Source organism: Wyeomyia smithii, chromosome 1 (assembly GCF_029784165.1).
Source record: "Wyeomyia smithii strain HCP4-BCI-WySm-NY-G18 chromosome 1, ASM2978416v1, whole genome shotgun sequence".
Classification (NCBI taxonomy): Eukaryota; Metazoa; Arthropoda; class Insecta; order Diptera; family Culicidae; genus Wyeomyia; species Wyeomyia smithii.
The window spans coordinates 200,758,503-200,771,915 of NC_073694.1; the positions used below are offsets into that span (position 1 = coordinate 200,758,503).

Below are 13,413 nucleotides of genomic sequence, written 5' to 3' on the forward strand. Positions count from 1 at the left end.
TTTACACAACGTTCAACTGCTGGTTACTTTTATTTGAGGTCACACAAACTCCTCGCTATCATTTATGCTTGTGAAGTTTGCAACAGATCGTGGCTACCAAGCAGATTAACATTCAAATTTTTCTTCGGTATAGCTAGTTTTTTTGGGGGGCCAGGATAATAATGTCCTAAATGAAATAAATAATTCTTAGAATACCAATTTCTGTCAACTTATTTTTACTTTGCTTAAAGCAAAACTAATCAAGGACAGCACAGTTTTTGTTTGATTCTTATGAAAATCGATTAACACAAGCACACTTGACAGGGAAAAATAAAACGAAAAAGGCCCTTATTTTTAAAAGATCGACCTGAAACTTTCGCTACGGCTGGTTGATCTAGCATTTTTCTGAGGTCACTGACGACTATGAGTTATTTGATGAAACACTCTACTTGGTGTAGATGAAGAAACAACATCTCTGCGGAGCAGCTAGACTTATTCAACGTTTCTGTAAAATAGCAGAGAAGAGTAGAAAACAACAAAAGAAAAGTTATATATTTTTTATTCTGTGGGAGGTCTTTAAACGGGAATTTTTCCATCATATACGTACACAACGCGAATGGTGTTGGTGAAACCGGAGCCTTGCTTCCAGCCGGTTACGATTACCACTGGGTTGCCTGGTTTTAGGAAGCCACGTTCCTTTCCGAACTCCATGCCGTACTGAACACGAACATCGACATCCTTCAACCAGTCATCCAAGGCAGGTTCTATGGAGTCAGAGTTGGAAAATTAACCGACAATTTCATTGCAAAGCATTTGCTCTTAACTTACGCTCATAGGTCACCGGTAGAATGCCTCGGTATAAATGGCACTGGCGTGCGGTTTGGGGGAACCGCGTAACAGCGATGATCGGACAAGGCGGTCGGTACTTGGAAATCAGATGAGCCGAGCGTCCGGAGGTAGTAATAACGATAACTGCAGCCGCGCGTGTTTTGGTTGCCGCCTCCGCGGCAGCAATCGCGATAGAGGCTGCCGTATCCAGCGGATTTTGAGTGGCATTTACCAAATCGTTGAATAGATTGCGATGCCACAAGGCGGCTTCCGCTTCCTTGCATGTCTTAGCCATTGTCAGCACACACTCCAGTGGATATTCACCCTTGGCAGTTTCACCGGATAACATCACGCAATCGGCTCCGTCAATGATGGCATTGGCGACATCGGAAATTTCGGCACGAGTCGGGCGTGGTTTCTTGATCATGGACTCCAGCATCTGGGTGGCGCAGATGACCGGTTTGCCAGCCCTATTGCACCGAGCAATCATCGATTTCTGCGCCAGGAAGACCTTTTCCGCGGGGATTTCAATACCCAGATCACCTCTGGCAACCATAATACCGTCCGAAGCAGCGATAATAGAATCTAGGTTCTGCATACCTTGCTGATTCTCAATCTTCGAAATGATTTTGATATTCTTTCCCTTGTCACCCAAAATACCGCGGATTTCCTTCAACGCAGCGGCATTACGAATGAACGAAGCAAAGATAACATCAACGCCTTGCTCAACACCAAACATCAGATCGGATTTATCTTTCTCCGAAACGGCAGGTAGATCGACCGGAACGCCGGGCAGGTTAACTCCCTTCCGCGATCCCAGTGCGCCACCATTCTCCACCGTACAGGTCAGCGTATCGCCGCTAATACTGTCCACAACCAGCGAGATCAAACCGTCGTCAACGAAAACTCGATCGCCTGGTCTGACTACCTTCACGATATTCACATAATCAACATAGATTTTCTCCTTGCTACCCTTCTCAAGGTGATCCTTGTCGGTGGTCAGCTGAATTTTATCACCCTTCTTCAGGTCGACCTCACCGGTTCCGCTGCCCTCGATCAAACCGGTACGGATCTCCGGTCCCTTGGTGTCGAGTGCGATGGCCAGCGGGAACGGTTTGCCGAGCTTTTTGGAATAGTTATCGACCGCCTCGCGAATGTTCTTGATCGTGTTGGCGTGATACTCGTGGGAACCGTGCGAAAAGTTCAACCGGGCAATATTCATCCCGGTGGCCATCATCTTCTCCAGTGTTTCCGGTGCCACCGAAGCGGGCCCGATCGTACAGATGATACCGGACAGCCGCACGAACGCCGTCGGCGAGTCAATGTCCAGCGAGCACATGTGCTCCAGGTGGGACACGGATTCCGGATTCATCTTGCGACCCTGGAAGAAAAAGAACGGAAAGAAGGTTTGAAAAACAATTCGCTTTTTTCAATTTTATTTTGTTTTTTGTTTGACACAAAACGAAGGTACCTTCACTTTCACGGGGTATGAATAATTGCAAGAAAAAAAATGCTTGCCGCAAGCCGAAAGCTAGTTCTGAGGCGGGAATCTCACGAGTGATCGATAGTTTTTGAAACAATCGAGGAAAGTCAGCTGTAGGTTACGGATGATAGTGTTTAGTGTTACCTCAACAGTAAACAAACAATCCTTATCAATCGAATCATGTTTCCCGAGTGGTTTTCTATCAGTTATTGTGAATGTTGTACTACGGTGACGCGTCGAGTTACGTAATGTAGGAATTCCGGTTTCAACCACTGATTTAGCATCTAAGGTCAATTCAGGTTTCGGGTAATTTAAGCATTGGACATTGGCGTACTAACCTAGTTTAGTTTAATAATTTTGGATTCTGGAAATTATGCTTGGATCTCTGGTTTTCTTTACGCAATTATTATTCCATTTTTGTTTGCCATGAAAAAAGCCTCCTGTAGTTCTGTACGTAAATTTGCAAAAATTATTCTCGGCTGTCAGTTTCAAATGGGATCTTTTCTGTATAGTTTACAGTTGGATGTCGGCCATGTCGGCAATCTACTTTAAGAATATCGGAATCTTTGAATTTACATAGCGCTTTTTATAAATATTGGTAACTATTTCAACCAATTATCATGTTCAGTGATTGGAGCCTGAATAGGCTGCGAATCAAAGTTGGCCAGATAAAATCAACAAAGGCCAAGTGTTGCGTGAATGTAAACAAAATCCTAATCGGAAGAAAAAAATGAATAAAATTTCAAGGGTAAACTTAGTTAAGAGTTAAATTTAGTTAGGATAGTTAGACAAACAGTATGTTAAAATGTTGTTTCAAAAATGTCTATTGCATGAACCATTCAATTAATCGTACTAACAAGTTCTAACCAATATCAGCAGCTGCACTTTTAAAATGTTGAAATAGTTCTGTGACCTTCAATAAATGTGTCCAAAAAGGTAAAAGCTGTACCGTACTGCATCAAATTTCGTACACCTAAGCTATGATGTAACTTTTTGCACTAAAAAATCAACGAAAAATGAGTTTTCTCGTCGATCCTAAAGGTTTAGCATGTTGGTTATTCTATTTTTGTTGCAACTAAATATTATTTTAAAACAAATTCAAATTCTAAACACTTCAACGCTAACCGCTAAGAAAAAGATAGGCAAACTGTCTAAATAGTGAGTGTCACTTATCCCAACGTCTGCTAATTTACTGGAAGGGGTCCTAAAGAAAAGAGCTATACACTTAGGTCGCTTTCTACGCGTTTTTTTACGCGGGTTTCTTTTTACGCGGCTGTTTTACGCGGATTCCGGAATTTACGCGGTTTTTTTTACGCGGATTCCGGAATTTACGCGGTATTTTTTTTCCTCGGATTTCGGTTTATCTTCACTCAGAAGGCAAAATTAACGCAAGTTTTTTTCACGCGGATTCCGGAATTTACGCGGTTTTTTTTTCGCGGCACGTATCCCCCGCGTGAAAAGCGACTTTACTGTACATCACTGAGTAAAGGACATTCCAAGGCACGAATTGGTATGCAATATAATAATCATACTTTTAATGACATTAGCTATAAAAATTTGATTTTCATTCTGAATCAGTTTTTTTTCTGCATTCAAAGGGTTTTCCGATTTGTTCTACGATTATATTCTGCTGATTCTGCTTTGGCTTTGAACCGAGACTCAATCTAAAGAGATGGGTTTTGTGTGGCAAAAGGGAGCTCCACTTCAAAACGGCATATCGCCAAGAATGAGTGAGCTTTATCGCCCCTGGATCTGGATAGATGGTTTGTTTTGACGGACAACTTTAAATATTTGCTGACGTCCTCCCATCATCATCAGTGGGCAATCACCAGCGGCTAGAAGACGAGTAGTTTGTCTGATGGGTCCAATCATGTATAAAGGGCTCTAGTGCCCAGAATAATTCTTCTATTCCTAGAGGTAAATTAAGTGTATTACCGTGCTGGATCGAAACCCGTACAGTATCGAAATCCGTACACCTTGATGTTTTTCTTCAGTTTTAAGCATTATAAAAGTGAAAATTCATATGATAGTTACATGTACATATCCGTTGAGTTGTTGGCCTTCTGTTAAATTAAACTATGCCCCAGTAGGCCATGAAATAAAAATATTAAAAATGAAAAATCAATCGTGTATCGGTTTCAGTTGTCATTTCGTTGTATTGTTAGAGAATTTACTAAAGAAACGTTCTTCAGATAAAAACGATTTTCAAGTGGGATATAAGTGTTTTACTCTGTGAATCTTTTTGAAATTTTGAAAAGGAGCCAGTTGATCCTCAAAATACTTATTCGGTAATTTAAAGATAAATTATAAATAAAAGATGTTCATTTTTGCACTTCTTCATCTATACGGAGTTTGATTTATTGTTGTATGGACTTTGATCCAGTCTATATCGCGTGTGTGCGGATTTCGATTCAAAAGTGTACGGGTTTTGATTCAGACAAAAAACTGTGTACGGAATTCGATTCAAAACAAGTTCTATTTAAACATGATTTTTTCGAGTTTCGGAGTGATTTTAATCATTTTGGTGGAAAATAGTGATAAAATATAAGTAGACCTATAACTAAACATGTCAGTTTAAAGCAATATGTGATTTCTTGATTTTATATTGACCGTCGAAGATTATCATGTGCTTAGGTGTACGGATTTCGATCCAGCACGGTATGTGTATTCAAAAATAACTTTGTGCATTTTACTTTAAAAGAAGCAGAGAAATTGCGGCAAAGATCATAACAAAAGGCAGCTCAAGCGAAAAAAAAAATGCTATCAGCTGCAGTGATGAATCTTACGAACGGTTAGAATTTCCCGGAATACAACAACAGTAATTATTTACGACTTTCAAGATTGTTGTCAATCACATTCGAAACTGATAATGCTACCAAGTATTATCCAAATACCGGTGTTTGTCCATTTCGTATTTTGACCAAGATAACCGGCACATTCTGTGGTCACGAGTTACGATCGAAGCTTAGTTATATTAATAGCTATATTTAAACTCAGTTAAATCAAATCTAAGGTAAAGAAACCGGAAAAAATGCTGACTTGCATCACGTTCCGGCTGAGCTTCGCTACACAGCAAACTAGCAACTTTGCCAGTATTCGGTTCGGTTTCGCGACGTTTTCCATTATCGTACCCTCTGTAACCTACAGCCAGCGAAGGTGATCCAAGTCACATTCTCGTGCATCGTACGAGTGACGTGTAAGAAGTAACACTTTTCGCTTCCCATACACATTTCCACGAGATTTCTCGGAATGCTTATCTTTGTTTGGTCGCATTAACTATTTAACTCAGTACTCGATTTAAGTTAATAGTTGGAAGTATAAGTTATAATTTCTCTCACCTTGCTTGGACAGTCTCACCCAATGTTATTCTGCAACCAAAACAACCGACGCGTCACCGATGCGTGTGTATTAAACCGGGAGAAGTATTTTTAGAATTTTTCCCCGAAACCGAAATGAAAACTGATGAATTTCCACGGAAAGGTGACCGCTGGTACACACAGCATAGCTTCTTTAATACGCAAAGATTTATGTCCTTGACCAAGGGCACACTCGGGGTTATCGTTGGTGACTTCCTCTTTTTAGCCCCACTGCGCATCCTACTCGTGGGTTGAGAAAAGAGAAAAACCTGCGAAAAATCGATATTCGTCCAACCGTACCTGACCTTCCCCAGTTGCATCAAAACGAATTAAATGTACTATTTTTAGTAGGGATTTTGATTTAACTAGATTTCTGCGAACGGTAACACTATTGAAAGATCAATGTTGTTGCATGACAGGCATTCCGCCGGGCTGAGGTTAGATGACACAACCATGATTCGGTGGCTGCTGTTGATATGACCTGCCCTTGCAAACTACACCGGCTGGCAGCACGAGACGGGATGTCCGATTAGTGGCGTTAGTGACCATGAATATAACATACACTGGTACTACAGACAGTACTTAGGGCGGAAACTGCTCCGCCGAGGACAAGGTGATGTTACGTGGTTCGTTACCTTCGGATCGAAGTCGTAGTCGGTCACCCACACCATCATTCCTGTGCGGTGAAAGGAACTAATCAGTCGTATAGAGAAGGGGGAGGGAAGGGTGGAAAAGCCCAAAGTTTGAGGGTTAAACTTTACACTGCTTGCTGCTCGGCTGGCAAGACGTCCAAACTCTGCTGAACGGATCCGGAAAACTGTGCCGCACTGAGCTGGATAGCGTGGAAAATATTTCACTGGCGAGTCTAACTTCCGATTATTACCCAACAACCGCGCGACAAACGACCGGTACGGGTGCAGTGCTGAACTAGAATGAGACCGCCGATCAATCGATAAAATTTTCACTCTAGACAGCCACCGAGAGGACCGGACATCGCTCAGCAGAAGCGATTCCCTCTCCCAAAGGATTATCATCGTACGAGCGGAACTTCGAATGAATTTTAGCGGAGGAGTGTTCATCGCAAGGTACTGTGTTGGTTTTGCTGTCGTTTTATCGTAACAGCTGTTGAGTTCAGTTTCGCAGCTTGGTTGTTAGAGCTTTTGGACAATTAAAAAGGTTCAAATTAAAGCTCCTCCCCCTCTCTACGACCGGGCGCCATCGAGCAAGCGATGATTTTGAAATTATTTCCAGAAACACTGAATCCACTGAAGACGAAGGTTTGGTTGCTACGGCTGAAATGTTTGCACTGAGATTCGTTCAATAGTTTTCGAAAGGGTTCATTCTGTTAGCAACGCGTGTTTGGATTAAAATAGCAATCTTCTAGCCAGAGGCACCGTGACTCTGAAGTGCGAGAATTTCTCGATTTCCAAAAAATATGTTTAAAAAACATAAATCTAGTTTCGTGTGTATCTAAACTAGTAGTTTGTCTTATAGCTAGAAAAAGGTGCTTATCAGAGGAACTTAAATAATGCATTCAGATTCGACAGGGTTAATCAGCTGAGATTGTACCGCGGGGCATGCGCCTTTTGAATGATGGATGAACTAGTTCAGGGAATGTCAGAGAATTTATTTTTCGCTTAGGGAAATCAGGGAATATCAAGGAAAACTGAAAAATATTCAGGGAAAAATTTTTAAACGGGACTCGATTTTTTTTAAACGACTCTTTAGCGCGAAAATTGATTTTTTCAGCATAAAAGGCTAGTTCGAGACCCTTACTATTCGGTTTCATATCCGATTGAATACTTTTTCTCTGGGATTTCAGAGTTGCGTTAATCTACATTGCACTTTTTTGTGCCGGATGCTGAAAACTGTCAGGGAAATTAATGTTACATTTCAGGAAATATCAGGGAATATCAGGGAAAATCAGGAAATTTCATTTTGAAAACTTTTTCGCCGCCCTGCATATAAATGAAGCACAAATTTCTGCATAGTTAACTCATGAACCAATCAAGGAGGGAAGGGAGTCTCACAAAAAGAAAACACATCTTTGAACTGGTTTTTTTTTTTCGGAAAACAGCTTAAAATGATCGACCCCGGACACCATTTTTAATACTGGTTACTGGAAAACAGCCCAAAATTGCAGAATTTGGTATTTCTGGATCCTGAAGCGCGATACACAGAGGTCAGAAATTGACCCCACATGCCATTTTGAAATCCAAGATGACAACTTCCGATTTCTGCGAAAAAGTCTAAAATAACCAAAAACTTTTCAGTGTATTTCCGGAACCAGAATGATGCCCAGAGGTTAGAAATTGTCATCCGAAATCCAAAATGACAAGATCCGATTTCTGGAAAACAACAAAAAATGGCCGAATACCACCCGTGTATAGTGCCAAGGTAAGATATAAGAAGCAAAAAAAGTCAAAGCGGAGTTATGAAGCCAGTAGATTCCATCCAAATATTCGTAAAAGACTGGAAAAAGTGGCCTGAATCATCAATAATCAGTTTTCGATCATTGGCAAGCTCTATCATTGGCCGACGATTGACTAGAACCAAAAATTCAAGCCAATACACTTGTAATAGACGACCTCAGAGAAAATCAAAGTGGAATGAAAATTTTGTTCGCTCATAAATTGTATTTATATCAATTATTTGAAACGGTGCATTAACATAATAAAACACCCTATAGTTCTATGTCAAACTTGCGGTCGTGCCTTTGCACAAAACTTTTTCTGATTATTGAATTTATACTTATAAACAACAAGAATCGATACTAATTATATACAAATTTCAATAAATATTACCGTAGCTCTCGTATCAAACTGACTGCTTAAGGAAATTAGGAGCGTTCATCATATTTTCGCGAAATTCTTTTTTTCGGATCGGAAGTCGCCATCTCGACTTTTTAAAATGGGGTCTGGGGATTCTGACCGCTATGCACCCATAATATATTATACAGTCAAACCTGTTTTTGTGCGAGGGATAGGGATCGCACAAAACAAAAATCGCTTAAAAAAATCATTTGAAACTTCACGTGCAGCTACAAAACAATATTTCCACAGCATTATTGAAAAAAACTTTTTTTATGCGGTGGATAGGGACCGCACAAAAAAAAATTTCAGTTAAAAATAACTCGAGAGTTGTTGATTCTGATTTAGAATACCTATGAGAACAATTTTGAAACATCGGATTGATGAACGAAACTTTTTCAAACATGCTAATCCTTTCAACCGCTTTCCTTCGTAGGCAAGCAATTCGTGGCTTTTCCTACGTAAAACTGGATCAAATAGTAATTTTTGGACGCAACACTTCTGTAATGCATTGGAATTCATTCCAAGAATCGGAAAAACTAAATGGCTGAAAATGTTGTCGGAAGCGGTCCTTTTTCATATGATGCACAAAAAAAAAAATCACACAAAAACAGTCGCACAAAAAAATAATCGCATGAAAAAAGTCGCACAAAATAAATTTCGCACAAAAAAAAGTTGTCGTACAAAAACAGGTTTGACTGTATACTAGCTGACGCCCGTTTTTACGTAGAACTACGTCTCACGGCACTCAGGGGTTTAAATTAAAAATCCGAAAACACCAAGAGTGTCACGAAAATTGTCCACCTTCGAATGCTTGAGGCTCAGTCAGTTTCCAACGGATTTCCTTGATGCAAACACTACTTGTTTGGAAAATTAGGTATGCATCCAGCAAAATGCAGAAAATTGTAAGTTTGTGTTGGTCACTATTGAAAAGGGTAAAACCTTGTTGAACGCATGATTCGATCAACAGGACTGAAGCAGAGACCTTCTTCTTAGCATAGTCGACGTTAAAATATACCAACGATTTGATTTTATAACCGATTTTTTGCTATTATTGTTTTACTCGCTATAGTCCACAAAGACACGTCTACCGGAAACTTTTCTCTCAATAGTTTCGTAATAAACCTAGCATGAAAAAAATTAGTTTTCATTGTATAACCGGTTATTGCAGCAAGAGGACGGGTTACTTCAATTGTAATGTTAGCAATAGGTTTAGCATGTAGTCTACAATGATTGACACAAATAAATAAATAAATGAGCAGGCGAATAATTCGATTGCAACGTTCTACAACGGACGAACGAACCGCAGCACTGCATACCATTGCTGAACATGTTTAGACATGTTCATTAAGCAGTCAATGTGTGCAGTAGGGAAAGCGAAAAATAAGCGAACTGGAAATATGATACAGATTTGGAAAAATATACCACATCCCGACGGGACTTGAACCCGCAATCTCCCTGCCTCCGGCATGGTGTTTTGACCAATTGAACTACGGGGGACGGTGGTACTATTCCACAATCTATATGCGTGTCACATTCCACTGCCGACTTATTCTATTGTTCATTCCTAACTACACACACTGCTGTGAAAGCGTTATTTATACGACTGAGAGGAATGTCTCATCACACACAGAAGAGTCAGCTGATGCTGATAACTCTTATAGACCTGTGTGATCAAGACCAAAGTCAGTCTGAGTCGTGCTTGCAAGTGCGACACAACAACGGAAGGTACTCCGTAGGGCAAAATTTTTCGAACTAAATTAACGGCTTTTACCCGTTAACATTCATCACACAGGTCTATAAGAAGCATCATCACAATTACGAAAATAGTCATACTGGACGGTATTTGGTTACTTCACGCTGTTTTACAGAAACCAGAAGTCGTCATCTAAGATTTCAAAATGGCATGTAAAGCCAATTTCTGGCCTCTGGGTGTCATTCTGGTTCCGGAAATATTCTTATTGGCTGGTATTTGGTCTCTTTCGGGTTTTCCAGAAACCGGAAGTTTCCATCTTAAATTTAAAAATGGCGTCTGGAGTCGACTTTTGGCTACTGTGCATCATCCCGATCAAAAATAGGAATCCCGAATAATTTGTTCAAATACAGATATTTTAATTTGTATGGGAGTGTTTATTTGAGAGACCCCCTCCCTACCGCCTCCTCCAGAGTATTTCCCCCAAAACCTTCGAATACCAAACTAGATTACATTTGCTTGATTAATTCCCGAGTAATCCAGAAATTTGTGTTTGTTTTGTATTAAAGCCCCAGAAGAGCGAGGGTGTCGAAACACCATGAAAATATTTCTTCCTCTCAAAAACCACCACATGCAAATTTGGTTTCACTTACCTGATAAGTTCTCGAGACCTGCTGAAATCGGAGGGAGCGGTGTCGAACCACCATGGGCATATTTGTTACCCCTAAAAACATCCACATTCTTGGTTTTGGTTTCACTTACTTGATTAGTTCTCGAGATGTGCATGAATTCGAGTTATATTTGTATGGGACCCCTCCGTTCCAAAATAAAGAGGGGTCTCTAACACCATTAGTCACCTTTCCCGGTCCCTGAACCACTGTATACAAAATTTCACGCCGATCGGTTCAATAGCTTTCAAGTCTATATGAATCAGAGAGTCAGAGCTGCATTTTTATATATTTAGTTTATTGTACACTGGTTATACTGGGTAAATGCGTATAGATTATCAAAGTGTTATGGTTTTTTACTTATCTATTTTACCAAGTGATTTTGAATGAAAAGGGGGGGTAAAATTTCCAGTTTCTGCCGAATCAAAAACGACAATTGGAAAAATATATTGAAATTTTTCATGAAATTGCTTCACCTCCTCTCGGGAAATCAATTGTGAACTGAAATGAAAAATAAAACCATAAAATGGCAGCTTCATCATTGCACAAAGTTTTACTCGGATTTTTTTGCCAACTGACAAGCCTATATGTTGTTCCAGATAAACGAAGGCGGCCGTGTCTAGTTTAGCTAGCAAACTGAATTCTATCCAACCTTGCCTATCGCATTCAGTCAACAGTCGACCCATTGAATAGTCAGCGTGCGACCAAACCGAACCTCGGTACTCGAAATAATGTTTCTGGCGCTTGATTCGGTTTGGCTGCACGCCGAAATGTTCCTTCGTCAATTTTCTTCATGCTTAGTGCGAAATGAAATTTTGTTAACTTTTCTACACAATTGGGTTGTTTAGCTATATCAGTTTTTTTAATGTCTTCTGGAAGAGCTGAATTTTCTAAGCAGAATGTGATTTTCAAAAATTTTCTATCGACTATTTTCAAATCACGCATTAAAACTGCTCGAAATCGCTACAATAACAGTTCGCCCGTATACCAACTGTCATTGGAGCGATTATTTTTCATTTAAAAATCAAAGGACAATGTATAAAATTTAAAAAAAAAATCATGTTTTGCTCAGAAAATTACACTCGTTTACCTGATACAAAAAAAAAAAAAATAAAAAAATCCGCGAGTAGCTAAACAACCAGAGATGCCAGATGTTTTTGAAAAATGTCTGCAACTGCTCGAAAAACCGGAAAAATGTGCTCGAAATCTAAAAAAATCCACCCGTGATCCGAAAAAATTTCGCTCGCGCAGGCAAAAGTCTGTAAAAATCTGCACACATTTTAAGAATATCTGCGCAAATATAAGAAGATTCTGGCAAAAATCTGCAGAAACCGTGGAAAACTGCAAATCAATGAATATCTGCACACGGGCTCAAAAAATCTGCGTTTTGCAGACAAATCTGCACATTTGGTAACCCTGTAAACAACCCGATTTTCTCGTCTAATGAACATGGTACTTCGAAACGATATTAACTCATAGAAACCAAACAACGCGCATAGTTACCTTGCGGGTCCATCGAGCAAAGGACGCATCGAGTAATGGAAATATCGACAACTAGGGATGAATTTACATGACAAATCAAAGGGACGTCGACTTATAGAACATCGACGCACACCAGTTTGATTTATACAGTCGACATCTTTACACAAGAATCTTGTGCGAAATGCACTTCAGAATGGTCGTTTGTCCTCTACAGTATATTTTTTTCATTGTAATAAATTGGATGCAAAAATTAGAGAAAAGGAAGAAGATAAGAAAAGAGAAACAATGAAAAGTAAAAAAGGAGAAAAAAAGAAAAAACAGAGGACAAGAGAGACGGAAGCAAGAGAGAAAAATAATGTAAATTTTACATTTGAAAAAGAATTCCGCAAATGTCCTCCAATATCATCTTATGCCCGAATTTGCTTCAGCTTATAGTTTTTTATAGTTTCCTCGAAATAACTTGAAATGTTAGCGATTTTTAGCATTTGACTTTAAATGTTAAAGAGCTGAAATATTTTGGAACAGTTAGCCAAAGTATTATCTTATATAAAACGATACAACGTTCGTTCTACTTATTCACTAGTGATGACTGATTTAGAGTGCTTCGCTTGCAAATGATCATTCTTTATAACCCTCTCACATACGACCTATATGCGAATACAGCTGGCACGTGTAGAAAGTAAAAACAAAAGAAAACACAAGTAAAGGTTACTAAAAATAAGATCATTGACCAGCGTTTTTTCCCAACGTTGCTGTTTCGGGAGCTTCGCTTTTTTTGCGTTCTTTCCCCCCCTTTTATTCATAAAATCACAAACGCTTGCGAAGCTAGTCATCTGATCGAACAGGCGGTACGATTTTTTTTTGGTATCTCCTAACCGATTTAGTAGGGTGCGTTCAGAGCATCACTCATCGTCAGCGATTTGCGATTACACTTATTCAATGGATTTCGTCATTAATACTGGACAAAAGTGATGACGATATCTCTATATAGGTGACATTCAACTAACCTTCATGCAGCAAACTACTGACTTGACTGTACGATTCTAACTATCTCGTTAAATTATTCAATTTCTATCACCCCGAAAAAAAAATTACCCTAAAATGAAAGCATTAT

The 13,413-nt window shown here is 39.6% G+C and overlaps 2 protein-coding genes across 5 annotated transcripts in view; one reads left to right on the forward strand and one right to left on the reverse strand.

Annotated features, from left to right (window-relative positions):
• LOC129725198 (pyruvate kinase-like) overlaps nucleotides 1–13,413 on the reverse strand; it is a 15,144-nt gene continuing 1,731 nt past the window's right edge. For 2 of the 4 annotated variants that reach the window (XM_055680752.1, XM_055680743.1), the window contains exons 2-4: nucleotides 808–2,188; nucleotides 587–743; nucleotides 1–484 (exon numbers count right to left, since the gene is read on the reverse strand). In XM_055680752.1, coding sequence (XP_055536727.1) covers nucleotides 472–484; nucleotides 587–743; nucleotides 808–2,179 — 1,542 coding nt within the window. In that variant the 5' untranslated portion in view covers nucleotides 2,180–2,188 and the 3' untranslated portion in view covers nucleotides 1–471. Of the gene's footprint in view, nucleotides 485–586; nucleotides 744–807; nucleotides 2,189–2,278; nucleotides 5,591–6,281; nucleotides 6,323–6,407; nucleotides 6,551–13,413 lie in introns of those variants that run through there. The other 2 variants (XM_055680732.1, XM_055680760.1) reach the window with 2 other exon arrangements.
• The window catches only part of LOC129725277 (guanosine-3',5'-bis(diphosphate) 3'-pyrophosphohydrolase MESH1), a 22,384-nt gene continuing 13,186 nt past the window's right edge, over nucleotides 4,216–13,413 (forward strand). The window contains exon 1 of the mRNA XM_055680906.1: nucleotides 4,216–4,948. The gene's annotated coding sequence lies outside the window, so the exon portion shown is untranslated. The remainder of the gene's footprint in view (nucleotides 4,949–13,413) is intronic.